This window comes from Thamnophis elegans, chromosome 2 (genome assembly GCF_009769535.1).
Source record: "Thamnophis elegans isolate rThaEle1 chromosome 2, rThaEle1.pri, whole genome shotgun sequence".
In the NCBI taxonomy this organism is placed as follows: Eukaryota; Metazoa; Chordata; class Lepidosauria; order Squamata; family Colubridae; genus Thamnophis; species Thamnophis elegans.
Genome location: NC_045542.1, coordinates 146,287,217 through 146,314,290, shown reverse-complemented (window position 1 = coordinate 146,314,290; position 27,074 = coordinate 146,287,217). Strand labels below are relative to the sequence as shown.

The following is a 27,074-nucleotide window of genomic DNA, read 5'->3' as shown; positions in this document are numbered from 1 at the left end:
GCACATTGCACTATGCTATTGCTCATCCTGATGGACATTTTTAAGTGCTGTAACTTAGCTACTAGCCTGTTGCTATGCTCTTGTAAAACATGTATTATCTAGGTTAGAAGTTAACTGTATTGCAATGTTTTTATATTTTTGTGATCTTTATGCAAGGGTTCCATAAGACTTGAAATTTATTATAAGGGCTCCTCCAGGATAAAAAGGTTGAGAAAGGTTCCTATAGATCAGTGTTTTTCAACCTTGGCAATTTAAAAAGTGTGGATTTTTACAGTAATTCCCAGAATTTCTCGCCAGTTTGCTCAAGTTTTTTAAAATAGATTATTGCAAGAGGATTTTGGATGTGAAATGACAGGATAGTCAACTGAAACTTATTTTCATTTTACCATTAGGTCCAGATGTATCAGCAGCATCTAAAATTCCTGAATTACTCTCAGAACTGATGTGTTCCTTTCATGTGTTTTCCTCTTGGGTGTAAATCCAAAAGAGTTGATTTCCTTGTTCCTTGTTTTACGTATAATTAGAATGGGAGGGGAGGGGAGGATAAAAGTGTAGGCGAGAAGGTTAGGATATAAAAGCATTCTCCAATGCATCTTCTCAACATGCGAATCTAAGTGTCTTGAGCACTTTACATAGCATCAGTAACTCTTCTTCCAAGCATTGCCATTGACTGTCTACAAGCCAACAAGATGAATGTCTTCTGTAAGTACCTTTTTGCCTAAGACTTACTAACTGAATTATGGCTTGAATGGAATGTATTATTTAATAAATTGTGGCTCGAAACACAGTCTGGTGAATGTTTAGGCCGGATTAGACATTTTTTATTACTGGTTCATCACATAGTTAGCCAGATGTTCAGACTGGATTTGGCATTTTTTCCACTTATCTGGGATAGGCAGATACTGATGTTTTGTGATGTTAAGAGGTATCATCACAGAATTTCCAACTGTTCCGACAAAAGCTGCCTTTTGCAATTGGTGAATTTGTCAATTATTATAATTCTTTGTTCACCTCAATGTGAAATCACAGGTATTATTATTCCATGGTTAGATTTCAAGATTTCATAACCTTTTATCATTTAAAATCAGTTGCCATTTAATTAAGTAGTCAAATTCAAATTAATGAGATGGGTTATAGTCAATTTGCCTTGATACATTTCTAATATTTGTAGTAATAAGAGAAGAGCAAACTAAAAACTAGTAAGTTAAGTTTGTCACAAAGTCTTACATATGACTATTACACATGATATACATATAACCTCCCTTAACCACCACTTACTCAATAACTATTTAAAATTATGAAGGTGATGATCAAAGGGAGTTATGATTCATGCTGCCTAGAATTACTTAGAACTAAGGAGAAATTTCCTAACAGTTAGAATAATTAATCGGTGAAATAACTTGGTCCAGAAGTTGTGGATGTTCCAACAATGGAGTTTTTAAGACGAGATTGGACAACCATTTGTCTGAAATGTTATAGTGTAAGGCAGGGTGGGTTCCGGCAGGCACTACTGCTGGTTTGCTTGTGGACGTGCCATGTGCGCATGCATGTGCATCCACAGTGCAATAAAAATTGTTCTTTGCATGCGCAGAAGCAAAAAACAAGATGGCGACACCTATGGCAACACCCAGAGAACTGGTTTGGGGGCCTGGCAGGCCTGGATTGCTGCCAGTTACAGTGACCCAGGCCGCCAAACCGCTACCGGTCCAAACAGGTAGGAAGCCACCACTGGTGAAAGATCCCAAAATGTACTTGAGTAACCAGAACACCAAAGAGAGAGAGCCAAGAAGAGACTTGGAAAAAATATCACCTTTATTTTTGATCAAAGCAAAAGGCTGGGTAGACCATTCCATGAACATACAGACAAGGTGCATGTAAGGAAGGCCACACCTTGGGGGAAGGTATGTCCTCCTTTTATACCTTCAGAGACATCAGCTTAGTACCCAATTCTGGGCCCTTGGCCAATGCCTTTCTTGTCTAGTTTTAAGGCTATGTGTTCTAACCCCTATCTCCCTCCGCCCCAAGTATCCTCCTGTTCCTCCCATTTCTTTTATAGGTCTTTTAAAGTGTTTTCCCCCTGCTTCAATTCCTTAATCTTTATTAATTTTGGTAATAATTCCTCCTTGTTATCTTCTTTTTTTCTGGTTTCTCAGTTCTTCTGATGGCTCCATTCTTTCCTCGTTGTCCTGGTCATTGCTCATTGTCCTTTGTATAATATTTTCCAGTCTTTGGTCTAATATCAAATATTTCCACCATCTCCTTATGATGTTCCTGTATAAGGTCCTTAATACTTTGAAACATTCACTCCTTTCCGTTTAAATCTCCACTCACTTTCACCTTGTGTTGCATCTTTATTTAATAAGTCTCTTTTTTTAGTCAATTGTGCAGGAATCATTGATTCCAAAACAGAGCTTCCAAGTCACAATTCTAATGCCTCATCAATATTCAATCAAATCAATTTAAATACATCAGGGGATTATCTACTCCTCAAGTCACTTTTATATATTCAATAATATTCAAGGGTCTCTAGGCTAGAGGTGGGTTTCTGCCGGTTCACCCAAAATCAGGCGATCCGGTAGTGGTTGTAAATTGAGGACTACCTGTAAACAATTAAAAAGCCCTTCTTTGATGAGCATCAACTGAACAAGGGAGAGCTTAAAAGTAAAACAGCTTAGCAACCAGTTCACAAATTACATTTCAGACAATTAAATCAAAATTTTAGAGTAGTGCTTCAAGCTGAGCTAGAAAAACAATCGACAGAGAAAACACTTAATCATCTGCAAAGTGTTGTACCTGCTGTTTTCAGATTCTGTTTCCCACATTTCCAGTTTCATGCTGAAATCATAAAAAGAATCAAACCAGTCTTGCAGGAAAGTTTTTTAATGCACCCATAGTGTTACAGTTCTATTAATAGGGTAAATAGAGCTTAAAGGGTGTTATTTTTTTTCATTCATAGTCATTTGAAGTCACTCATAGCCATTGACATATCCATCCTCCAGTTTGGCCATGCATCTATTCCAGTATTTCTCAAGCTTTGCAACTTTAAGAAGTGTGGACTTCAACTTCCAGAATACCCCAGCCAGCATGCCCACACATTTTAAAGTTCCATTAAGGACCTGTATACTGCACGAGTCAAAAAGAAGGCTGTGAAAATATTTTTAGACCCCTCACATCCTGGACATAAATTATTTCAACTCCTACCCTCAAAACGACTTTATAGCGCATTGTGCACCAACAGAACTAGACACAAGAAGAGTTTTTCCCCAAACGCCATCACTCTGCTAAACAAATAATCCCCCCAACACTGTCAAACTATTCACTAAGGCTGCATTACTATTACTATAATTCCTATCACCCATCTCCTCCCACTTATGCTGCATGACTGTAACTTGTTGTTTGTATCCTTATCATTTATATTGATTAATTAATTGTACCCTATGACTATCATTGTGTTGTATCTTATGATTCGTGACAAATGTATCTTGTCTTTTTATGTACACTGAGAACATATGTACCAAAGACAAATTCCTTGTGTGTCCAGTCACATTTGGCCAATAAAGAATTCTATTCTATTCTATTCTATTCTATTCTATTCTATTCTATTCTATTCTATTCTATTCTACTCTACTCTACTCTACTCTACTCTATTCTAAAGTTAAGGAACTGATTTTTCTGTTAAGTAGATTATTCAATGAAAGACAACCTAAAACATCCACTAAGCTTCATGACTGGATGCTATTATCTCTAAGGGACAGCCATTTTAGTGGGAATTCTGCTTTATTATTTCTTTTATCTTAACTTTTCTTTTTTCTTCGCACTCAGCCTTTTGCCTTCTGTTCTTTCTGCATAAAAGCTGGAACCACGCTATCCCTGCAGCAGACCCTTTTCTAACATCGAACTGAATTAAGATCTCAGTTTAAATGGGATTTTTAAAAGTTATTTTGTTATATCACAATTTGGCTTTGTGTAACTGGAATCTCCCCTTCTATTAATTTTTATTTATGAATGTCGAAACTGATTCAGCTAGGCAATTCCAATTGTTATACAAAAGCAAACTCTTGCAGTCAATGCAACAAAAGGGCAATAAGCTACATAATAAAATAAATACATATTTACAATTAAGCACTACTTAATTGATATAATCCCAAAAATTAAATACGGTAACTTCAAATCCCAAAGATCTTTACCTTTTAGTTACTTTCTGACAATGTTTCTGTGCTTTGTTGAGGGACACTTCATCCAGACATGGGTGATGATAAGAGCCAACAGAAAGGAAAATAATTTAGACAGCAGAACATGAGGAGACAGGGAGAGGAGTGCAATTTAGAATTACAGATTATAAAGTCTGTAAACTGAAGAAAACAGAAGTCATAACCACCCTCATAACTTCCCCAGGGCTTTTGAGGTAACTTTCCAAGGTCTGGCATATTCCAGGCACCTCTAATGAAATTCTTTTAAGAAAGCAGTTGAGTTAATCGGCATCAGCAGCAAGAAGGAACAGTCATCATTTCAGTTCACTGTCAGGTCACCAGTTGGAACCTGCAGCGATTTTCTGGAAAAGTTGAAGACCTTTGCATTTGTGGCCAAATGCTATCTGACTTTGCTTATAAAGGGAGTGAGTATGTGATTGAAGAAGCTAATTGCATAAGTAGCAAAACGTTTCAAGCTGCATGTTTAGTTTAGAATGGAATGGAACAGAATGGAATGGAATGGATCATAACGGAGCGAAGCAAAGCAAAGCAGAGCAGAACGGAGCAGAACAGAATAGAATAGAATAGAATAGAATGAGTTGGAAGGGACCTTGGAGGTCTTCTAGTCGAACCCCTTTCCATTTCATACAAATGATTGTCCAATGTCTTCTTAAAAACTTTCAATGCTTGAGCATTCAGAACTTCTGGAGGCAAATTGTTCTAACATTGGCAAAAACAATCAGAACACAAAACACCTTGCAGAACTAATTTCTAATGATCTAAGTGCCAGCACACACTGTAACAGCATTGCCAAAAAGCCATTAAGAGTTGTTAACCTAATTTTGTGTAGCTTCTTCTCCAGTAATATTGTATTGCAAACTAGGGCATATAAAACCTTCACTAGACCGATTCTTGAATACAGTTGTCTGGAACCCACACTGCATATCAGACATTAATACAATTGAGCGAGTCCAGAGATATTTCACGAGAAGAGTCCTCCACTCCTCTGCTAGCAACAGAATACCTTATGGCACCAGACTTGAAATTTTGGCCTTGGACAACTTAGAACTACACTGCCTTCGTTCTGACCTGAGTGTAGTGCACAAAATTATTCGCTACAATGTCCTACCTGTCAATGACTACTTCAGCTTCAACTGCAACAATACACGAGCACACAATAGATAGAGGAGTGGGTTCCAGTAGACACTACTGCCGGTTCGCACGTGGGCATGCTGCGCGTGCATGTGCAATGCAATAAAAATTGTTCTGCACATCTGCAGAAGCAAAAAACAAGATGGCGGCACCTTTGGTGCCGCATGGAGAACTGGTTCGGGGGCGTGGCAGCCTGGGTCACTGCAAGTTCCAGTGACCCAGGCCACCAAACCATTACTGCTTCGGTCGAACCGGTCCGAACTGGTAGGAACCCACCACTGAATAGATACAAACTTAAGGCAAACTGCTCCAAACTCAATTGCAGAAAATACAACTTCAACAACAGAGTGGCCAATGCCTGGAATGCTCTACCTAACTCCGTTGTTACATCCTCAAACCTCCACAGCTTCAACCTCAAACTGTCTACTGTGGACCTCACCCAGGGGTGGGTTCTTGCCAGTTCTAACCTCTTCTATAGAAGAGGTTCCACAAATCTACAGTGTCTTTTTTGAACCGGTTCCATCTCCCTCCCCCCGCCCATCCGCACATCATCAAGATGAAGAGCGAGAGGAGGAATTCAGGGAGTTGAAGTCCACAAGTCTTAAAGCTGTCAAGTTTGAACAGCCCTGGGGTTTTTTTTCTAAAGGGTTTGGGGTGCAAGGGTCTTGTAACTTGACAGCTTTAAGACTTGTGTGCTTCAATGCCAGAGTTTCTGAGCCGACATTTTGGTTGCTAAGCAAGAGCGTTAAGTGAGTTTCACCACATTTTACAAGTTGGCCACGTCCACCCAGTCACATGACTGGCAAGCCACTCCCACAAAGCAGGCCACACCTACAGAAGAGGTTCTAAAAAAATTTGAAACCCACCACTGACCTCACCCCATTCCTAAGAGGTCCATAAGGGGCATGCATAAGCACACCAACGTGCTTTCCGTCCCTGTCCTACTGTCCCCACTTATTCATATCCATTTCCTGTATTCATAATCCTGTTTATACATATCTATTATCTTACACATGCTTGACAAAATAAATAAATAAATAAATGAAATGAAAATAAATAACTGTCAGGAAATTTCTTCTTAGTTCTAGGTTCTGAATCAGTAGTTGTGCTGCTTTAATGATGCAATTTATTAAAACAGAGCCATTGTTTTTATACCCAGCCAATAGGTTGAGAATCATACAGGCTTCCAAAAAGGCAGACAAAACTTTGCTGTTTCCCAGACCTTTTGGTCAGGATGAGCAGAATTTCCAATTTCCAGGAGCTATATATAGATGGTCCTCAGCTTACAAATGAAATTGAGCTGGCAATTTTGGTCATAAATTGTGACATTCATAAAGCGTGGTTTTTGAGATTATTTTGCAGTGGCCATTGAGCAAATGCCACTGTCATTAAGAAAACTCATTGTTTGCTATGCATTGTTTTTCCCCCTAGAAACCGGAAATAAATGCCAGTTTCCAAAAAAAAAATAATCCATCATAAATTGCAGCCACTGCAAATGATTCTAAATGCAGGCTTGTTGCCGAGTGTCCAGAATGTGGGCATGTAAGCATGGGAATAGGCAGAAGTTAAAACTTTGAATCCAGCTCATAAGTCCCTTTTTTTGCTGTCTATCATAACTTTGACAAGGATTACCTGTAGTATATTTCAGTCCCAATCTACATTTAATCATTTCAGTTTTTGATGTCTGTTGTTTTCTTTTGTGTATAATGTTTGACGCTTTCTGAGGTGGACAACCATCCCTATCAGTGCTTTAAATAAATAAATGTGGTCTGCTAAAATCCAGATGCCTTTGAATCTTTTCTGAGAGATGTCAGTAAGTGTTCAGTGTAAGGACATTTTTTTAAGACAAATATTTCCAACTTTGTTGAACCAGAAAAGGGATATTGATTAACAGCCAATGAAAATATCAGCCCAGGTGAATTTAATGTATGGGATTTGTTAGGAGAAGAATTTAAAATATAACTGAACAGAATAATAATACTTTTGGACATATCTATGAAGAAAACACACGATATATTACCATTCTGACTATCACGCCTTAAAATTGGTAGCATAGAGCTAGAAAATAGTTGTGTTCAAAATCAATTAGTATCAATACATAGGCAATTTGAACAATAGTGCTGGAGGAGTGTCAGAGTAGCCCAATATCCACTTGGCAAGAAATAAACTGAATAGAATGATGTTTTGAATTTTGTAATCTTTGCAGAAATCTAGGAATCAGGATTCTCCCACAAATCAACTTTCAAATATTATACACTAAATGGCACATAATGAGACCTAGCCAATCAGAAATCGCCCAAGTGTGTACCAGCATGAGACTGAGCCAATCAGAAAACCTCCAGATATAACAGAATAATAGAATTGGAAGGGACCTTGGAAGTCTTCTAGTCCAACCCCCAGCTAAAGCAGGAAACCTTATGAAATCCCAAAGCAAATGGTTGTCCAAACTCTTTTTAAAAACCTCCAATGTTGGAGCACCCACAATTTTTGAAGGCAAGCTGTTCCACAGATTAATTATTCTGTCAGGAAATTTCTCTTTAGTTCTACGTTGGTTCTCTTCTTGATTAGTTTCCACCCATTGTTTCTTGTCCTGCCTCTGGGTGCTTTGGGGAATATATTGAACACACACCCCCTCTTCTTTTTGGCAGCTCTTTGAATATTGGAATACTGCTATAGTATCACCCCTAGTCTTTATTTTCATTAAACTAGACATATCCAATTCCTGCACCCATTCTTCATATGTTTAGGCCTCCAGTCTGCTTATCATCTTTGTTGCTTTTCTCTGCACTCTTTCTAGAGTCCCAACATCATTTTTATCTTGTGGCAACTAAAACTGGATGCAATATTCCAAGTGGGGTCTTAACCCACTTGCATTATAAACTAAGGCATTATAAAGTGTTATTAACACTTCACATGATTTTGATTCTACCCCATCCAACCCATCCTGAGGGCATTACGTGATAGAAACCTGACATAGATCTACCAGTACATAGTTGGAGTTGTACTTTTCCTCTGCTCTAGCATCCAGGCCAACCTTCCTTAACCTGGTTCCTTCCTCCATAAGAAAGATAGGGGCCTATCAGGCAAGTGCCTGGTCCTGTAGCATCTTGGTGGATCTTCATTTTTTTTCTTTTCATTTTTTCCCTTTATTTGTATGCCGCCCTTTTCCCTGGGGGGACTCAGGGCGGGTCACAGTTCAAAAAGGGGGGGGGGGGGAAGGACAAACAATTTCCAACATAAAGACAATACATCATATTAAAAACACAACAGTCACACAATTCGAGTGGGGTTAGGTCCTAACCGTTAGGATCTTAACCCCAGGCCAGCCAGGACAGCCAGATCTTTAGGGCGGCGCGGAAGGACTGGAGGGTGGTGAGGGTCCGGATCTCCACGGGGAGTTCGTTCCAGAGGGTCGGAGCAGCCACCGAGAAGGCTCTCCTCCGGGTAGTTGCCAGTCTACACTGGCTGGATGATGGAATTCGGAGGAGGCCTAATCTATGCGATCGTATCGGTCTAGTGGAGGTAATTGGCAGTAGGCGGTCTCTCAAGTACCCAGGTCCAGTACCATGAAGGGCTTTGTAGGTGATAAGTAGCACCTTGAATCGCACCCGGAGATCAACAGGCAGCCAGTGCAGCTCGCGGAGGATAGGTGTTACGTGGGTGAAACGAGGTGCACCCACGATCGCTCGCGCGGCCGCATTCTGGACCAGCTGCAGTCGCCGAATGCTCTTCAAGGGCAGCCCCATGTAGAGCACATTCTGTAACCCAATTATTAAGAAGTATTGTGGCTGAAGACAAAGGGAAAGACTTTGGAAGCACACTTTTTTCTTAGTGCCTTTTCTATCTGCCAATAAAAACCTGAAAAGATGACAGAGAAGTTGTCCACACATGGAAACATATCTTGGGAAGCACTAACATCTATTTGAGCACCATTTTCAGGCCAGATTACCGTAATTTCTTTTTAAGTATTATAGCAGCTACTTGAACGGATTATCTTTAAAAAAACTAAGCAAGAAAGAATTTGAATAGAAGTCCGCCAAGAAAATCCTTGGTTAGTGGAGTAAATTGGAAAGCAAAAACCCTGCTAGTTTATAACCCCTTTCCAGGGGTGAAATTCAGAAAGTTCTGACAGGTTCTGGAGAAACACTAGCATAAATTTTGAGTAGTTTGGAGAACTGGCAAATACCACCTCTGGCTAGCCCCAAAGTGAGGTGGGAATGGAGATTTTGCAATATCCTTCCCTAGGAGTGGGATGGGAATGGAGATTTTGCAGTATCCTTCCCCAGGAGTGGGGAGGGAAATGGGAGATTTTGCAATATCCTTCCTCTGGAGTGGGATGGGAATGGAGATTTTGCAGTATCCTTCCCCAGGAGTGGGGAGGGAAATGGAGATTTTGCAGTATCCTTCCCCTGGAGTGGGATGGGAATGGAGATTTTGCAGTACCCTTCCCCTGGAGTGAGGAGGGAAATGGAGATTATGCAGTATCCTTCCCCCAGGAGTGGGGAGGGAAATGGAGATTTTGCAATATCCTTCCTCTGGAGTGGGATGGGAATGGAGATTTTGCAGTATCCTTCCCCAGGAGTGGGATGGGAATGGAGATTTTGCAGTATCCTTCCCCTGGAGTGGGATGGGATATTATGCAGTATCCTTTCCCTGGAATGGGGAGGGAAATGGAGATTATGCAGTATCCTTCCCCAAGGAATGGGGAGGGAGTGGAGATTTTGCAGTATTCTTCCCCCAGGAGTGGGGAGGGAATTTTGCAGTATCCTTCCCCTGTCACGCCCACAGAACCAGTATAAAAGAAAATTGAATTTCACCACTGCCCCTTTCACATTGCTGCCAAGAAAAGAAGATGTTAAGTTTGAAGAGGACATATTTGTTATGAGATCCTTTGTGTGACCAGAGAAGTGGAAGGAATGACTATGCATCCATTGTTGCTTGTTTTATTGCAGTTTAGATGTAGTGCAGGAGACCTCAGGAAGTCTGGTTAGAAGTTGGTTCAATGACACAAAGAAAAGAATGGGACAAATGAACAGAGCAAGAGGCAATAAATCCAGAATAAGAAAAGCCAGGAAAATGCCACCCTCATACATATTCCATTTTTGTATTTGTTTTATCCAGTTGTTTTCTCACTGCTGTTCTTGGCTGCCTTGGGAAGCTGTGCAGATGACAGAAGCCCCCTTGAAGAATGCTTCCGAGAACCTGATTATGAAGAATTTCTAGAGATCGCCAAAAATGGTCTGAAACCGACATCAAATCCAAAACATGTTGTGGTTGTAGGTGCAGGGATGGCCGGACTTAGTGCAGCCTACGTACTTGCAGGGGCTGGACATAAGGTAAGCCATTGAAGAATTACTTTAGAATGACGCCTCTTACTCCCAACTCTTAGGTAATCCAGAAGGATAACATGATGGCACCAAAAGCCAATGAAAGGTTTACTAGGATTATGAGAGCTGCATTCTCCCCTTCCAGGTGACAGAAATTATATTGTAGAGCAATCCAGTCTGTTTCTATTACAATCCTGAGCCTAGACCTCATCTGAAAAGGATATAGATAATCCACTTCCTCTAGGATCCTATATAACTAATATCTTCCTCCTTTTCAACAATCTTCCTCACAATGAGAAAGTGATAGACAGTGCAAAAGTCATCACATGTAGCCAAGTCAAGAGAATTATTTTAGGAGAGAGCAAATGAACCACCTCATTTAAAGACAATGACATAATAACTTCCCCAAATAAATCATTGACTACCTCCTAAATCCCGTCACCTATACCCACCTGGCTGCTTAGCCAGGAAGGACATGGATCCAGAGAGAAATGGAAGAACTTATGCTACAGAGAACTCAGTTCATTTCCTTGGGTTCCACAAGCTCAAATGTATCCCAGATCATAACGCAAAAAGCTGTCTTCCCTTGATCTTTTCCAAATAGCATCCAAGAATAAAACCAAGCAACTATCTGCAAAAATCCCTGCCAACTCATATGTGCCATTGCAGGTGCCCTGTTGTAACCACATTTTTGTAAAAAGGGGTTGGGTCACTCTGAATGGGTTATCAATCAGAAAATTCCAGATGCAATAAGCACAAAGAAGTATTAATGAGCTGCTGTTCTTAGTGGCAGTGACTCAAGTGTTCAATAACACTTTTGTGCTATTTATGCTCTAAGTGTCTTCAGTCAGAGGTGGTATTCAGCTGGTTCTGACCAGTTCTGGTGAACCAGTAGTGGAAATTTTGAGTAGGCAAATACTACCTCTGGCTGGCCACACCCCCATCTATTCTCTGCCTCCCGAGTCCCAGCTGATTGGCTGGGTCTTCTTTTGTTGCCCTGCACAGGAGAACGGAGCTGGAAAGTAGATTAGTGGGGTGGGGAGGGAATGGAGATTTTGCAGTAACCTTCCCCCAGGAATGGAGAGGGAATGGGGATTTGCAGTATTCTTCCCTTGCCACACCCACCAAGCCAAACCCACAGAATCGGTAGTAACCCTACCACTGTAGTTGCTTCATTCCTGTAGGAACCTGGAAAATGAAAGAATTGCTTGGCCTAAGAAACTGGAGAGAGACTGCAAAGGGGCAATCTTATCCTTTGCCCTCCCATCTCTAGGAATTCACAAAGTGCAAGACCCAGCTGTCCAACTGATTGTCAGGAAATGGCAATCCCCAAACATCCTATGGAAACCCAGTAGACCCATTAGACACTGAGGTAGACACAGACCATTCAAATAGGGCATCCTACTTAGCAGAGATCCAGGATAATACATTTTGACCAGAAAGTGATCTGACCGCATAGAGCAGGGGTGTTCAAACTTGGGAACTTTTAAGACTTATGGACTTCAACTCCCAGAATTCCCCAGCCTGGCGTTGAATCTTGTGACTGAATTTGAGGTTTTAGCATAGAACCTGTTTTTTGTGGCTGCACAGATCCATCTTGATGTGGACTGTGAACTTCACAGGAGGAAGAAACTCAGTTTCTATTGCACAGCGTCTGCAACTATCATCACGCTGTTTAGAATATTTTTCAATATAAATAAAAGGTTACTAAATAAAGTTTGGAAAGCAAATCCATGTGACAGAACTTCCAATAATCGTCAAGCATAACACATTTCAACATTGAAGTTCTGCTATTTGAACTGCTGGGACTCTCTTGGGGGAAGGTGCCTCAAACTAGTGAGGACTAGCTCTCTGGGAGTCAGAAGGGAAAGATGGCAAAGGTTGAAAAGAGCAGAAACCATAGAAAAATGCCAGCTTGTGGTAAGGAACCTTATGTTCTGACCGAGGCTTCCCAAGAGCATGAAGCAAACTCCTGGTCCCGACAAAAAACCCTTTTATTAATTTACTGTGAATTCTGCTCATTCACGTCCAGTAAAGTCTTTCAACGGAGGATTTATAGTCACATACCTTATCTGGCTTGGAGAGCTGACAGGCTCATATCTGCAAAACATGGCAAGGAGTCTCGGAGAATCACAAATCAATTAAGCGAACTAATTGTCTCCTGCAAACTCCACTCCCCTTTCGCTCCTCTTTTATTTCCTCTGGGAGGGGCCATTCATCATCCACCTGTGGCCTTACTCCCAAGTCGACCCCTGTTCTTTAGCTGTTCCTTCGTCTGGCAACTCTGCGCATGAGCACACTGGGAACAGGCTCTAGCTGTTCTTCTCCCCACTGATGTCCAATTCTGAAGGCACCTGATAACTGGCATATGGCTCTGGCCCCATCTCTGCCTCCGACACAGAGCCCTCATCAGAGCCTTCCCCAGACTCCAGGACTGACCCATGTTCTTCCCCAACCTCCTCACTGTCTGAATCTGCTGCCAGCTCCGCTGGCCACTGGTGAGCCACAACACCTTAGGGAAGGGAAGAGGTCAATGGTGCTATTCTGCTGGTTCGGACCAGTTCACCTGAACCGGCAGTGGAAATCATAGTTGGCCCACCTGCCCTGGCTCTATGCCATCCCATTTAGGAACTTTTTAAGCCAACGCGCATACACGGAAGGCTAAGCGCATGCGCACATGCTCATATTTGCGAACCGGTAGGAAGGAAGGTAAGTGAATACTACCTCTGGAAGAGGTGCCAATAGCCATACAATACTGACATCTCAAAACCAAATCAATCATGCTATGAAGAAATAGTCTCCCCAAAATAAGTCACAAAGCAGCCGAGCAGAGAAGTTATAATAAGAAAATTGTCAAAATGATGCAATGGCTTTTCTATTTGCCTCCAGGTGACAGTTCTTGAAGCTAGTGAACGTGCAGGAGGACGAGTGACCACGTATCGAAATGAAATAGAAGGCTGGTATGCCAATCTGGGACCCATGCGTATCCCTGAGGGACACAGGTGAGATGTCAGGTGATCGTGTTTACTTATCTCTTCTCCTTGCATACTAAGAAGCCTGGAAGGTCGTGGAGGTATGTCCCAAAACATCATTGCTAGTTTAGACTCTGGGAACACCAGCCATTAAACTCCAGATATTTGTAAGGCTGGTTCAGTAGCCATTTAAAACTTGACAACAGAGCCTACAGCAATTTATACTGAGTGAACAGGACGAACGTGATGAGGCATGGAATGGAGTATTGCTGCTGGAGCTTTCACAGGGTTGGTTAAGCTAATTTCCTTTAGAATTAAGAGGACAAATTAGGTGGAAACATCTAGCTTGGGTTTCAAAAAGCTAAGCACGCCTAACCTGATACTGCTTAGTACTTGGATGGGAGACTACTAGGAAATCCTAAGACTGTAGGCTCCAGTGAGGAGTCAAAAAAAGCATCCTAGAAACCAGGGCAAATAATTGGGAATAAATCAAATTTAATTTGGATTGGAATCATTCCGTTTGGTCTTATCTTTCTTCCAAGTTATCTATTCATCTGAGAAAAATAAGCCCAAATGATTTTGGCAAAACAAATGACTTGTAAGAGTTTATCAAGCAATTTGAGAGTTGTTGCTGTTTTTCTTTGCTGTTTTTCTCCCCTCTTCTCAATTGGTAGCTCTTTCTTTTTTTCACGGAGGGGAAAAGCTGTGTTGAGACTGGAAATTCTGGCTAAATGTGTGCTATATGTAAAGCAAAGTGAAAGCAAGATAGTGACACTCCAGAAATGATGGCAGAATAATTATTTTACATTTCACATTTGCACCATCATTCTCTTGATAATCAGGTACAATGCTTTTCAGTTCTATCTTCTGCACAGAACTATACATCATTCTATATTTTTTCCCTTTCACTCTTTTTCCTTTCCTGTCCCCAGGATTATCCGTGAATATATCAGAAAGTTTGGTCTCAAATTGAATGAATTTTTTCAGGAAAATGACAATGCCTGGTATTTTATTAAAAATATCAGGAAGAGAGTATGGGAAGTCAAGGAAGACCCCAGCGTCTTGAAATATCCCGTGGATCCCTCAGAAGAAGGCAAATCTGCTTCACAGCTATATCGAGAATCCCTCAAAAAGGTTCAGATAAGTCATAAAATTTATCTTTAATCAGGAAATTTATGCTATGGCTTGTTTCAAGCAGTGATTTATAGAGACAAAAGGTACCAAAAGCATTCTCCAAAACTAGTTTCTCTATTAACCAGAGTTGTCCTCAGGCAGGGGTGGTATTTACTTATCTTCCCTACTAGTTCACAAATGTGAGTGTGCCCTCATGCGCACCATCTCCACACATGCGCTAAGCCTTCCATGCATGTGCTTTTGGTTAAAAATGGCCTAAATGGGATGCTGTAGAGCCAGGGTGGGTTCGGGTGAACTGGTCCGAACCAGTAGAATACCACCTCTGTCCTTAGGGTATGATCAAAAAAGCCCAGATGAAGGCAGGGGTGGGTTTCAACTGGTTCACGGCAGTCCCTGCAAACTGGTTGGTCGCCGAACCCGGAAGTAAGTAACTTCCGGGAATGGCGAAGGGCGCGCCCGCCCGCCCGCCCGCCCGCGGTCCTTAGCCGGTTTTGACGAGTTCTGCACTTCCACGCATGCACAGGATGCATACAGCGCCTGTGCGATCGTCCAGGAGAAGCTGGAGCGTCGCGCAGATGCTAGTACGCATGCACGAGGACGCCGCCGGCCCCATTCCAACTGAACCGGTTGGAACGGGGCGAGAAACCCACCCCTGGATGAAGGCCATAATGGGGTGATTGGGATTCTGCCTGTTTTTTGGGTGACCAAATAATAGCTGTTGGAGTCTTGATTGTTGGGTAACCTGATCACCACAAGGGAAGAGTGGAGTTTGTTGGCTGATAATAGATGGTAGTTAGCCCCAGTAAACATGGTTGGGATGTGGTTTCTTCCTTGATAGTTTATTTTATTTATTTATTTAGTTTTTCACTCATGTACAAGATAACAGGAGTAAGAATAATCATGAATAAGCACACAGGAAATGGGGACAAATAAATGGGGACAGTAGGACAGGGATGTTAGGCACACTGGTGCGCTTATGCACACCTCTACTGACCTCTTAGGAGTGGGGTGAGGTCAACAGTAGACAGTCTAAGGTTAAAATTGTGGACGTTTGGGGAAGAAACCACTGAGTTAGGTAACGCATTTCAGGTATTGACCACTCTGTTGCTGAAATCGTATTTTCTGCAATCGAGTTTGGAACGGTTTACCTTGAGTTTGTATCTATTGTGTGCTCATGTATTATTGCGGTTGAAGCTGAAGTAGTCATTGACAGGTAGGAACTTGTAGCAGATAATTTTGTGTACAACCCTTAGGTCAGATCAAAGGCGGTGTAGTTCTAAATTGTCTAAGCCCAAAATTTTGAGCCTGACGGCATAAGGTATCCTATTTTTTGGAGTATAAGATGCACTGGAGTATAAGACATACCAAGGTTTTGAAGAGGCAAATTTTACAAAAGTAGGTAGGTGGATGTAGGGAGAGAGAGGGAGAGAAAGACAGAGAAATACAGTAAGTAGGGAGAGAGAAAGAGAGAGAGGGAGAGAGAGAGAGAGTAGTTAGGTAATTAGGTAGGAAGGTAGATAAAGGGATAGAGAGAAAAATAGAGAAATACAGTAGGTAGGTAGGGAGAGAGTGTGTGTGTGTAGGTAGGTAGGTAGAGGGATATAGATAGATAGATAGATAGATGGATGGATGGATGGATGGATGGATGGATGGATGGATGGATGGATAGATAGATAGATAGATAGATATAGAGAAGATAGGTAGGGGGAGAGAGAGAGAGTAGGTAGGTTGGTAGGTAGAGGGAGAGGAGAAGAGAGAGAGAGAGAGAGAGAGAGAGAAATGCAGTAGATAGGTAGGGAGAGAGAGTAGGTAGGTAGGTAGGTAGGTAGGTAGGTAGGTAGGTAGGTAGATGTTTCCAGATGAATTTATCCATGTGCTGGAGAAGGAAATTGCTGACAATCTGCAGCACCTAAGACTTTGTTTCTGCTGGCACAGCACTTGATCAATGTAATTCTCATCAATCAGTTAAAGAGCTTTCTGAAAGGGAGAAAAAAAGTTTTTGCACTCTGCAAACCTTCCAAAAACAGCCTGTTTTTTGTGAAAATAGGCCCGTTTTTTTTTAAAGGAATGAATAGCCTTGGGGAGGGCTTGCAGAGTGCTCCTGGGGGGTGGGGGAGGCAAAAACGAGCAAAAAACAGCCTGAAAACGGGCCTGCTTTTTGTAAAAAAAATTGTATGCATCGCCTTATGGAGGCTTATAGAATGCTTCTGGGGGCTGGGGGGACAAAAAACGACCAATTTTTGTTCATTTCTGCCCTCCCCAGCCTCCAGGGGCTCTCTGAAAGCATCCATAAGGCTATGCACGGCCATTTTGGTGAAGAGGGCAGGGCTTCGGGAAGCAAAAAAATGCTGTATTCAGTGTATAAGACGCACCCAGATTTTCAGCCTCTTTTTTTGAGGAAAAAAAATGTGTCTTATACTCCGAAAAGTACGGTATTCTGTTGCGAGTAGAGGAGTGGAGTATTCTTCTCGTGAAATACCTTTGGACTCGTTCACTTGTGTTAATGTCCGATATATACAGTGTGGATTCCAGACAGACGAGCTGCATTCCTTGGTTGTGCTATTGTTTCTTCTTTGCTGAAGTTTATCTGGTCTTGTTTTGCCTTCTCTAGCTTAATTGCTAGGAAATAATTATTCTGGGCTGTTTATTTCACTTAAATGCATAAACTAAAATCAAGGAAGGAATAGCCCATATGCTTGATTTCAGCCCAGCCCCTCTCTCTCAATCCAGCCCATTTCATAAGATTGTTGTGGGAAAATAGGGAGTATTAAATACATTGCCTTGAACCGTACAAAAATAAAGGTGGTATATAAATAGGATAATAAATAAAATGACTACTAATAAAATAATAATAAATGGGTTCTTATTTTTAAAAAAATGCTACACTTGCTAGGATGCATGTATCAATCCTGCATTCTTTTAATAAATCTTGCTCAGGAAAGCTCTGAAAGGTCCTTGCTTAGAAATAAACCATTTTATTTCAGAGTAATCTCTAAAACCAGCTTTCAAATGTGGGACTAAGAAAAATGGCATTCAGAAGCTGAGGCCTTAGCACCTGGGATTTCTACACCTCTTAAGGTTGTAAAAGTTGGGAAACTCTGATCTAGCTCCATGCATCTGATGGATTTATGCCTTTTAATAAAATGTTAGTCTGAAATGATGGTATCAGACTCCACCTGATTTCCAACATTAGCCTTGGGTGTCTCTTGAAAAGATAACCACACATACCCTTTGAAGGCTTAAATACATCCTGAGCAATATTTAATTGCAATTGGAAGCAACTAAAACAGCAACTCCTAGACCAGTGATGGCTAACATCTTTGTTGTTGGATGCCAAAAATGCGAGGGCGTGTGCCAGCACCCGTAATGCAAAGCGAGCCCTCTCATGCGCATGCATGCCCAACTCCCCCCCCCCACTTCCCCATGTGCCGCACTGCTTGCCTCCAAACTGAACTTGGTATTTCCTCTGGAGGAGGGGCGTTTTCACTCTCCCCAGGCTTCAGAAAGCCTCCGGGGAGGGCAAAAAACGAGTCCAACGGGCCTACTAGAAGTTCGGAATGGAGTTTTCCTGAATCCTGGGGAGAGTGAAAATGGCCTCTGGAAGCCGGAAACGGATCGTTTCTGAACTTCCGGTTAGCACATTGGGCCCATTTTCCGCCCTCCCAGGCTCCGGAGGCTTTCCTGAATCCTGGGGAGAGTGAAAACAGCCTCCCCTGGTCTTCCAGAAGGCCAAAAATTAGCTGGCCAGTACATGCATGCGTGCTGGAGCTGACAGCTCGTGTGCCAGCAGATATGTCCCCGTGTGCCACCTGTGGCCTGTGTGCCATAGGTTCGCCATCACAGTCCTAGACTCATCTCCCTTTGCTGATCAGAATATTCCTGCAACTGCTGGCCATACCAATCTCCAAGATTCACAGAGAAAGGTTAGGGGGTCAGCCAGTCAACGCCAATACAATCTGCTATTTGTAGACTCAGCAAATTAAAAGATGATGGGACATGGATAAAGTTATTCAATCAGACATCAGTAGTATTTGCACAGCTCTCAACCAACTTGCTAGATTAACCCATTTTTTGAATGGGTTTCAATTTGATACATTGAAAAAAAACACCAAGTATCTTAATGAGTCCATCCTTAAGGGTTAGTGTTCCTGCGTTGTCCTTGTGCCATGGGTCCTCTGGTAGTTCATCTTAAAGCTTTTGGGTCATCCCACCCCGTCCAAGGCTCTCCTTCAGGTGGCCTAGCCTCGGGTCAGCACTTGTGATGCCAATTGAGGATATCAGTGTGTGAACCACCTCTTCCCGTTTGCTGTGGTATTGTGGTTTCCGCGACAGAGCATCGGCTAGAAGGTTCGCAACAGAGCATTGGCTAAAGGGATGTACTTTAGTTCAAAATTGAATCGCTTTAAGTCCTGCGCCCACCTGACCTCTTTAGTGCCTCTAAGTTGTTGTGATTGGTCCATACTTCAAAAGGCACAGGACCATCCTCGAGGAAATATCTCCAGGTCAGCAGGGCCCATCGAATTGCATAAGCTTCCTTCTCCTTCTCAAATTACATAAATATGGAAAGAATGGAATAAGTTTGGATTTCCCACCTGTATGCATTGGCTTATGTGCTGTAACTGTCATAAATGTGCACTGGTTGCCAAATGCCCAAATCATGGTCATGGGATTGCAAGGATGCTGTGGCCAGTGTAAGGACCTATTGCAAACCTTCTTTTTCAGCATTTTAGTGACCATTCAAACTTTCACTGTAAGTTTGAATTGTCACTAAACAGTGAAATTGTTAACTAAGGACTACCTATAATAGCTATGTGGGAATCTTTGGTGTTTTCTAAGCTTGGTTTTTTGCTTACACCATTACCTGACTAGTAATATCATCAGTGCTAATGAGCGTGTGATTTGCTCCCTGTTTATATAGTGTACTGTGTCCTGTCAGTGTTGGCGAAACTGTGGTTTTCTCCTTGATTAGGTTATTTTTTTTCCTGCTTGATTATTTGTCTGGTGTGAACACCTGCTTATCTGGGTGTTGGTTGCTGGAGATGCTATGTTCTGATCTTTTTTATTTCCTTTTCAGCTTTGTTATTTGCGTGTAAATGTGATTTACAAGTCTATGTATCTATTGATGGCTGATTTGTAGAATGCCAATCTTCCAAGAATTCCCTAGGATTTCCCTTGGATTTAGTCGAGGATGCTCATACTAGTTTCCTAGTTGAAAATATGACTGGTCAGTCTACGTGTTGTGAGATTAAAGAGTTTTTGATGTGTCTTCTAACTGATAGTTGGTATTCATGCATGTGCTCCACTAGTCTCCTGACTGTATGTCCTACACATTGGTAACGGTCCTTCCAATGTAAATTGTAGATGATGCCTGTTTTTTATTCTTAGATTACTGGATCTTTTGTTATATTTACGTGTTTTTTTTAGGGCTTTAGTTGGCTTGTGTGCTGTGGCAATGTTATGTGATTGTAAAAGTCTGATGGTTGTTTCTGAGATAATTTAGTTAGTGGTGTATGGTAGCATTATCCTTTTCTTATGTGCGGTTAGATTGTTACTGTAATAATGAATCACTTGTTTAGTATTAGTTGTTTTTCAATAGACTTGGTGTTTCTAATTTGCCATCATTTCCTGTGCTGTTGAGGATATCTAGGAAGGGTAGCATGTTGTTGGTTTTTCTCCCTGTGTGAATTTTATTCCTTGAAATATGCTGTTGATTGTTTCATGTGCATTCTCTACTTGTCCTTTTTTTATTATGACAAAGCTGTTATCTTCATATTGGATCCATACTTTTGGCTGTATATGTGGGAGTGCCATAGTTTCATTATAGTGCTCTAGTTTTATTATACCATACTGACTTTAATAATTTTTCCCATTTATTATAAACCTAGTTCTAATCTGAACAGTATAATAATCCATCAATATTTATTCTGCATTGGTTCTTTTTAGGTACGGTATGTATTTTTTTTCTTTTGTTGGATGTAATACATTTTTAACTAACTACTTCCTTTCTCCTACGTCTCCTTTCTCCTTTCCAAATCATTCTCAGGTTATAGAAGAATTGAAAAGGACTAACTGCAGCTACATACTAAATAAATATGACACCTACTCAACGAAGGTATTTGGATTGTGCCTGAAACCATGTCTCCAAACAGTACAGTTTGGGGGTGGGGGATTTAGGGGGGGGGAGCAATCTTTAAGGTGTATTATCATGTTCCTCTTACAGTAGTATTAGAATATGAGACAAATTACTTACTGAGCCTGAGAGTTTCAAATACTAAAACGGATTGCGATGCAAAGAGCAAGATGGTAGTCAATAACAATGATGTCATTTCAAGATCTGCCTGTTTTTATGGGGTTTTCATTTTGCACATGCAGCACACCTGTAGTAAGGGGGCTCTTTGTCATGCAGGATTGATGGCAAGTGATTGTGTCTCCCCTAAAGCCATGCAACGGCCTTCTTAAAAAGTATCCAAACCTAAGTCATACACAGTCAGAGATAATGCCTGTTGGATCTATCTGAAGTTAGTTCTTGAAGTAGTGATTGAGAACTTGACACTCCCCAAATCAACCTGAATACTAATTGAACTGATTACAACATGCTTGCCATAAAGAATCACTGTTGATGACAAATGTAGTAAACCACAACTCAAAAAAGGCATTAAGGGCATCATAGAAGTACCAGATTTTCATCTTAGGACAGAGATGGCAAGCCTTTTTGGCACCAAGTGCCAAAAAGGTTGCATGGAAACATCCTGCATGCACACATGCACTTGTCAGGGCTGCACTCTGAAAATTCTGAACTTCTGGGTTCTAATGCGCATGTGTGCCCAACAATCAACTGCTGGCATGCATGCTCACAACCGTTTTCGGCACTGCCACGCATGAAGGGATCACACTCTGAAAAAGGCAAATTTCTGGGTTCTGGCGTGCATGTGCACCTGACAATCAGCTGGCCGGCGTGCATACACACCCCGGTTTTCAGCAGTGTCATGCGTACAAAGAACAGCTGATCATAGTGCATGCATGCACGCCAGAAACCCAGAAGACAAATAGGCAAGGCCATGCATACCGGGCAACATGGCTTCGTTGTCACTTTGAGCACGCCATAGGTTCGCCATCACGGTCTTAGGACATACATTAATTACAGTATATGTTTAACTTTTCTATGCTCATCTGGCTTAACTCTAAACTGGCTGAACAAGCATTCTGCCTGGACTGAGACACTTGGACTACAGTTTGTAAAGGATTTGGTGTAATGGAGAGGTTGGCCATGATATATTTAATGAATGAGATGGAATATAACTAGTTTAATAGCAATAGCAGTTAGACTTATATACCGCTTCATAGGGCTTTCAGCCCTCTCTAGGCGGTTTACAGAGTCAGCATATCGCCCCCACAGTCTGGGTCCTCATTTCACCCACCTCGGAAGGATGGAAGGCTGGGTCAACCTTGAGCTGGTGAGATTAGAACCGCTGAACTGCAGATAACAGTCAGCTGAAGTGGCCTGCAGTACTGCACCCTAACTAACCACTACGCCACCTCGGCTCGGTACCAGCTTGCTACCACTGAACAATCCCAAATTCTGGGTCAGAATTCCCAATACTTTCTTTTTTGTGGATAGATCTTAATAGACATATACACTTTTATAAGTGTATCATTAAATTAAATGTATATATGCAAATTTAAAGCACTGAAATGCAGGCATATACATGGATGCACAACAAATTTTAAAATATAGACTACCTTCCTAGTATAACCCTGCTTGACATTTCCCCAGGCATTGGTCATATCATCTCAAGCTTTATCCCCTTTATTGAACATAATGTAAAGGTAGTCCTCAACTTAAAACACTTTGTTTAGTGACCATTTGAAGTTACACAGCAGTGGAAAAAGTGACTTATGACTGTTTTTCACACTTATGACCGCAGCATCTCTATGGTTATGTGATCAAAATTCAGACACATGGCAAGTGACTCCTATTTATGATGGTTACAGTGTCCCAGGGTGATGTAAATCACCTTTTGTGAACTTCTGACAATCAAAGTCAATGTGGAAACCAGATTCATTAAACAACTGCAGTGATTCACTTAACAACTGTGACAAGAAAGGTCGTAAAATGGGGGGAAACCCACTTAACAATTGACTTCCTTAACAACAGAAATTTTGGGTTCGATTGTGGTCATCAGTCAAGGATTATCCCTAAATTGTCTTCAACAAAATAGAAGTTAGTTAAGAGACAGATTATTTCTCTGGAGGTCATTAAGTGGAACAATAACAGATTGATTCTGCTTTGTGCTTAAATCCCTAAATCAACATTTCCTCAGAATTAGAAGAATTTGTCCTGTTTGCAGCCTGCCAGTTGCTCCTTGCTCTGAAATCAAGTTTTTGAACAGACGAATTTAAGGATTTCTCTCCCCAAACAGGAGTATCTAATTAAAGAAGGAAATCTGAGCCGCGGAGCTGTAGATATGATTGGAGACTTACTGAATGAAGATTCTGCCTATTACGTATCTTTTATTGAGAGCCTAAAAAGTGATGATATCTTCTCTAACACAAAAAGGTAAGCAAACCTGTATCACTTGGATTAAATGACTTCCTCATCATTGTCCCAATTTAAAGATGAAATTCTTGTTTATCCATTGAAGGATCCATGGGAATCTGGAAGGAACTGGAGATAAAAAGTCTGTGGGAGGGCAGACACATAGTCACAGTCAAATCCTCCCTATATTGGTGTGGGAATGCACACAAACCACAATCTGACAACTGAAATCAAAGCTAACATACTATTGCAGTTGCAAGAAATGGCAATTATCAGTAATGCTAAAATTATCAGTAGATATTAATTTTTATATCAATTTTATATCAACCCTGATATGGTATCACTAGATTAATGGTAGGACTCAAAAAAAATTACTACCGTCTATATTGGCATGGCTTGGTGGGCGTGGCTTGGTGGGCATGGCAGAGGAAGGATATGTAAAATCTCCATTTCCTCCCGATCAGCTAGGACTCGGAAGGCAGAGAATAGATGGGAGCGGGGCCAGTCAAAGATGGTATTTACTGGTTCTCCGAACTACTCAAAATTTCCACTACCGGTTCTCCAGAACTGGTCAGAGCCTGTTGAATACCACCTCTGCACTAGATATTGTAACATTGTAATCCACCCAGAGACACCTCGTGTTGAAATAGATGGCAAACAAATTTGATAAGCAAAAATAATAAATAATAGATACCAAAGTCAAAGAATAAGAATAAAACATATTCTTTGCTTTCTATCAAATCTGCTGCCAACTTCTTTCCAGAACTGTTTATATATATATATATATATATATATATATATATATATAAGTCACAACCCCTGGTATGCCCAAATATGGGAGGAAGATCACTACTTCCATTCTCTGTCCTTCGGCTCGTCACAAAAGACCATCCAGACAGAAACCCAATATTTTTTACTGTTGCCTTTTTGTTACATTTGTTATATTTGTGCTGATAAATAAATAAAGGGAGACTAGTATAGATCTATTTCAAGCTATTTAGCTCTCATCAGCTAGCCATACCTATATATACAATATATACCTTTCACCCTGGCTTGGCTGATAAGGAGTTGAGCTCTGTAGCTCAGTGGTTAACATATCTGCCTAAGAGGCAATATAGCACAGGTTCGATTCCCATTAAGGGTATGGCTAGCTGATGAGAGCTAAATAGCTTGAAATAGATCTATACTAGTCTCCCTTTATTTATTTATGAGCACAAATATAACATATATATATATTTGTATTTTTGAATAGACCAAGACGCAACAAACACCATCAAAACATATTCCATTACAAATTATAAAAAGTGTGTCAATTGGTTACAAAAACTTTCATGCATCCCTTCCACAGTCATCACCTATAATCCATATTAAATTATATATTTTACATCAAATATATTTATATATATTACTATCATCATAACCAATCCTTCATATGACTATAGTTGTTTAACATCCCTTTATAACAAATATTCCAAAATTCAAAGCAAAACCACATAATGGCACTCCATTGTCTATTTTCAATATCATCCAACAACATTCTCTCTTTGTGAAACGTTCTAAATAAAAAATAATTAAGTTTGATAACAAAGTTTCTAAGCCTCCTTTCTTAATCACTGTTCACAATTTATATCCAATTTCAATATTATAGGCTTTCATACATAACTTCCTTTCATGGTCACCATTTAAAATTTATACCAAATGTCCTCTTGCCGAACCAATATATATGTATACATTATATCATTATCAATTATTTATCTAACTCTATCCATGATCAATCCGATTTCAATATTATAGGCTTTCATGCACAACAAAATTTCTATGTATTGATTTGGCAAGAGAAAATTTGGTATAAATTTTTAAATGGTGACTTATGAAAGGAAGTTTAGACTAAATGGCTTTTTATTCAGTAATATCATTATCCAATTTTAGCAGACCAGGTTTTGACTTCCTCTCTCCCATTTTGGTCTTGCAGGTTTGATGAAATTGTTGGTGGATTTGATCAGTTGCCTATGTGCATGTATCAAGCCATTGCCAACAACGTGTACTTCAATGCCCAAGTAACCAAGATACAACAGAATGCTGAGAAAGTCAGAGTGGAATATCAAACCCCAGCAAAGACCTTGTCAGATGTGACAGCTGATTATGTCATTGTGTGCTCCACGTCAAGGGCCACCCGTCGCATCTCTTTTGAACCACCCCTTCCACCAAAGAAAGCACACGCTTTGCGGTCTATCCACTACAGAAGTGGTACCAAGATCTTCCTCACTTGCACTAAGAGGTTTTGGGAAGCTGATGGTATTCATGGTGGGAAGTCCACAACTGATCTTCCATCCCGATTCATCTACTACCCTAATCATAACTTTACTAGTGGCGTTGGGGTTATTTTGGCCTATGTCATTGCTGATGATGCCAATTTCTTTCAAGCTCTTGATATCAAGAGCATGGGTGATATTGTCATTAATGACCTTTCATTCATCCATCAGCTGCCCAAGGAAGAGATCCAGGCCCTCTGTTACCCCTCAGTGTTTAAAAAATGGAGCCTGGATAAGTATGCTATGGGGTCTATAACCACATTCACTCCCTACCAGCTTCAAGATTTTAGTGAACCACTCGCTGCACCTGTAGGTAGAATCTACTTTGCAGGAGAGCATGTTGCCAAAGTTCACGGTTGGGTGGACAACACAATTAAGACAGGGCTGACAGCAGCAAGAGATGTGAATCGTGCATCTGAGAAGCCATCAAGAATCCATCTGATCAGCGACAATCAATTTTAAGAAGGTCTACAAAAGGAGAATTATAAACAGAGAACTACAGCCACTTTTCCCCATTCCAGATGTTTCAGACTATAATTTCCAGAATTCCAACAGGGAATTCTAGGAGATGTAGTCCCAGGAGTTTGGAGCCAGAAGGAATTGGGGGAAGTAAGCTGATTTGGCCTAGCTAAATTATCAAGTTATATCTAAGAGCATCTTAGAGGTAACAAAAATAAACCACAGAATGGAAAGGTTTACTAACATGCCACTCCAATTTGGAAAGGAAGTCCTCTCAGGAAAATCTATATACACTCGTTTCTGTAACCTTTAACTGGGCGAAACAGAGGGCAATAATTTTTTGAACCAAAATACCTAATGGGTTAAGTTACAAAATGCATCCAAAATCCAAAATTTAGCAAATTTTATGAAACATTTTATGTCATTTGTCCGAAATGGTATAGAGTTTCTTGCTTGAGCAGGAGGTTAGATTAGAAGACCTCCAAAGCTTCTTCCAACTCTACTGTTCTGACAAAAAATATATCATAAAAACAGCTTATGTTATAATGCAAGATACCGTAAAACATTTCTTGTGCTGATATTTTACTGTGCTATACAGTTCACCATGTGCTATTTCAAGGCAAGTGTGTCTGTGAATGTGTCCCAACTTTTTAGTGAAGGTAGTACATTAGCTCTGCCATTGTTCAAGTGATTGAGGAATCTAGTAAAGAACTATCTCTAAAGGGATGACCAACAAGTCATGGGTTATCTAAAGATAGGATCCTTCTGTTGTCCTTTCCAAAAAGGAATGGAAAAGAAACAGGCAGTTGTTGTTACAAGTGGCTTTGTGAGTTTATGCTACTACTTCATTTTAAAAGATTTCATATGTATGACCATATTTCTTTGGTACGTCAAGCATCTACTGGTCCTAAACTCTGATCCTATATTTCCTGCAGCCATCAAAAATTGCCAATGCTACAGTGTCATTGATGGGGAAGAAAACACATTATGTC

At 40.8% G+C, this 27,074-nt stretch overlaps 1 protein-coding gene across 1 annotated transcript; it reads left to right on the top strand.

The window, feature by feature from the left end:
* Positions 1–689: 689 nt before the first annotated feature.
* Positions 690–26,085, top strand: LOC116502979 (L-amino-acid oxidase). Its single transcript, XM_032209056.1, has 7 exons — positions 690–702; positions 10,464–10,678; positions 13,559–13,671; positions 14,574–14,775; positions 20,819–20,887; positions 23,196–23,332; positions 25,284–26,085. The coding sequence occupies exons 1-7, from the start codon at positions 690–692 to the stop codon at positions 26,083–26,085; spliced, it is 1,551 nt and encodes a 516-aa protein (XP_032064947.1).
* The last annotated feature ends 989 nt before the right edge of the window (positions 26,086–27,074 follow it).

Coding starts and splice junctions, on each gene's coding strand:
- LOC116502979 (XM_032209056.1), top strand. Junction 20,888..23,195: donor ATGACACCTACTCAACGAAG/GTATTTGGATTG, acceptor CTCCCCAAACAG/GAGTATCTAATTAAAGAAGG. Junction 23,333..25,283: donor ATCTTCTCTAACACAAAAAG/GTAAGCAAACCT, acceptor TTGGTCTTGCAG/GTTTGATGAAATTGTTGGTG.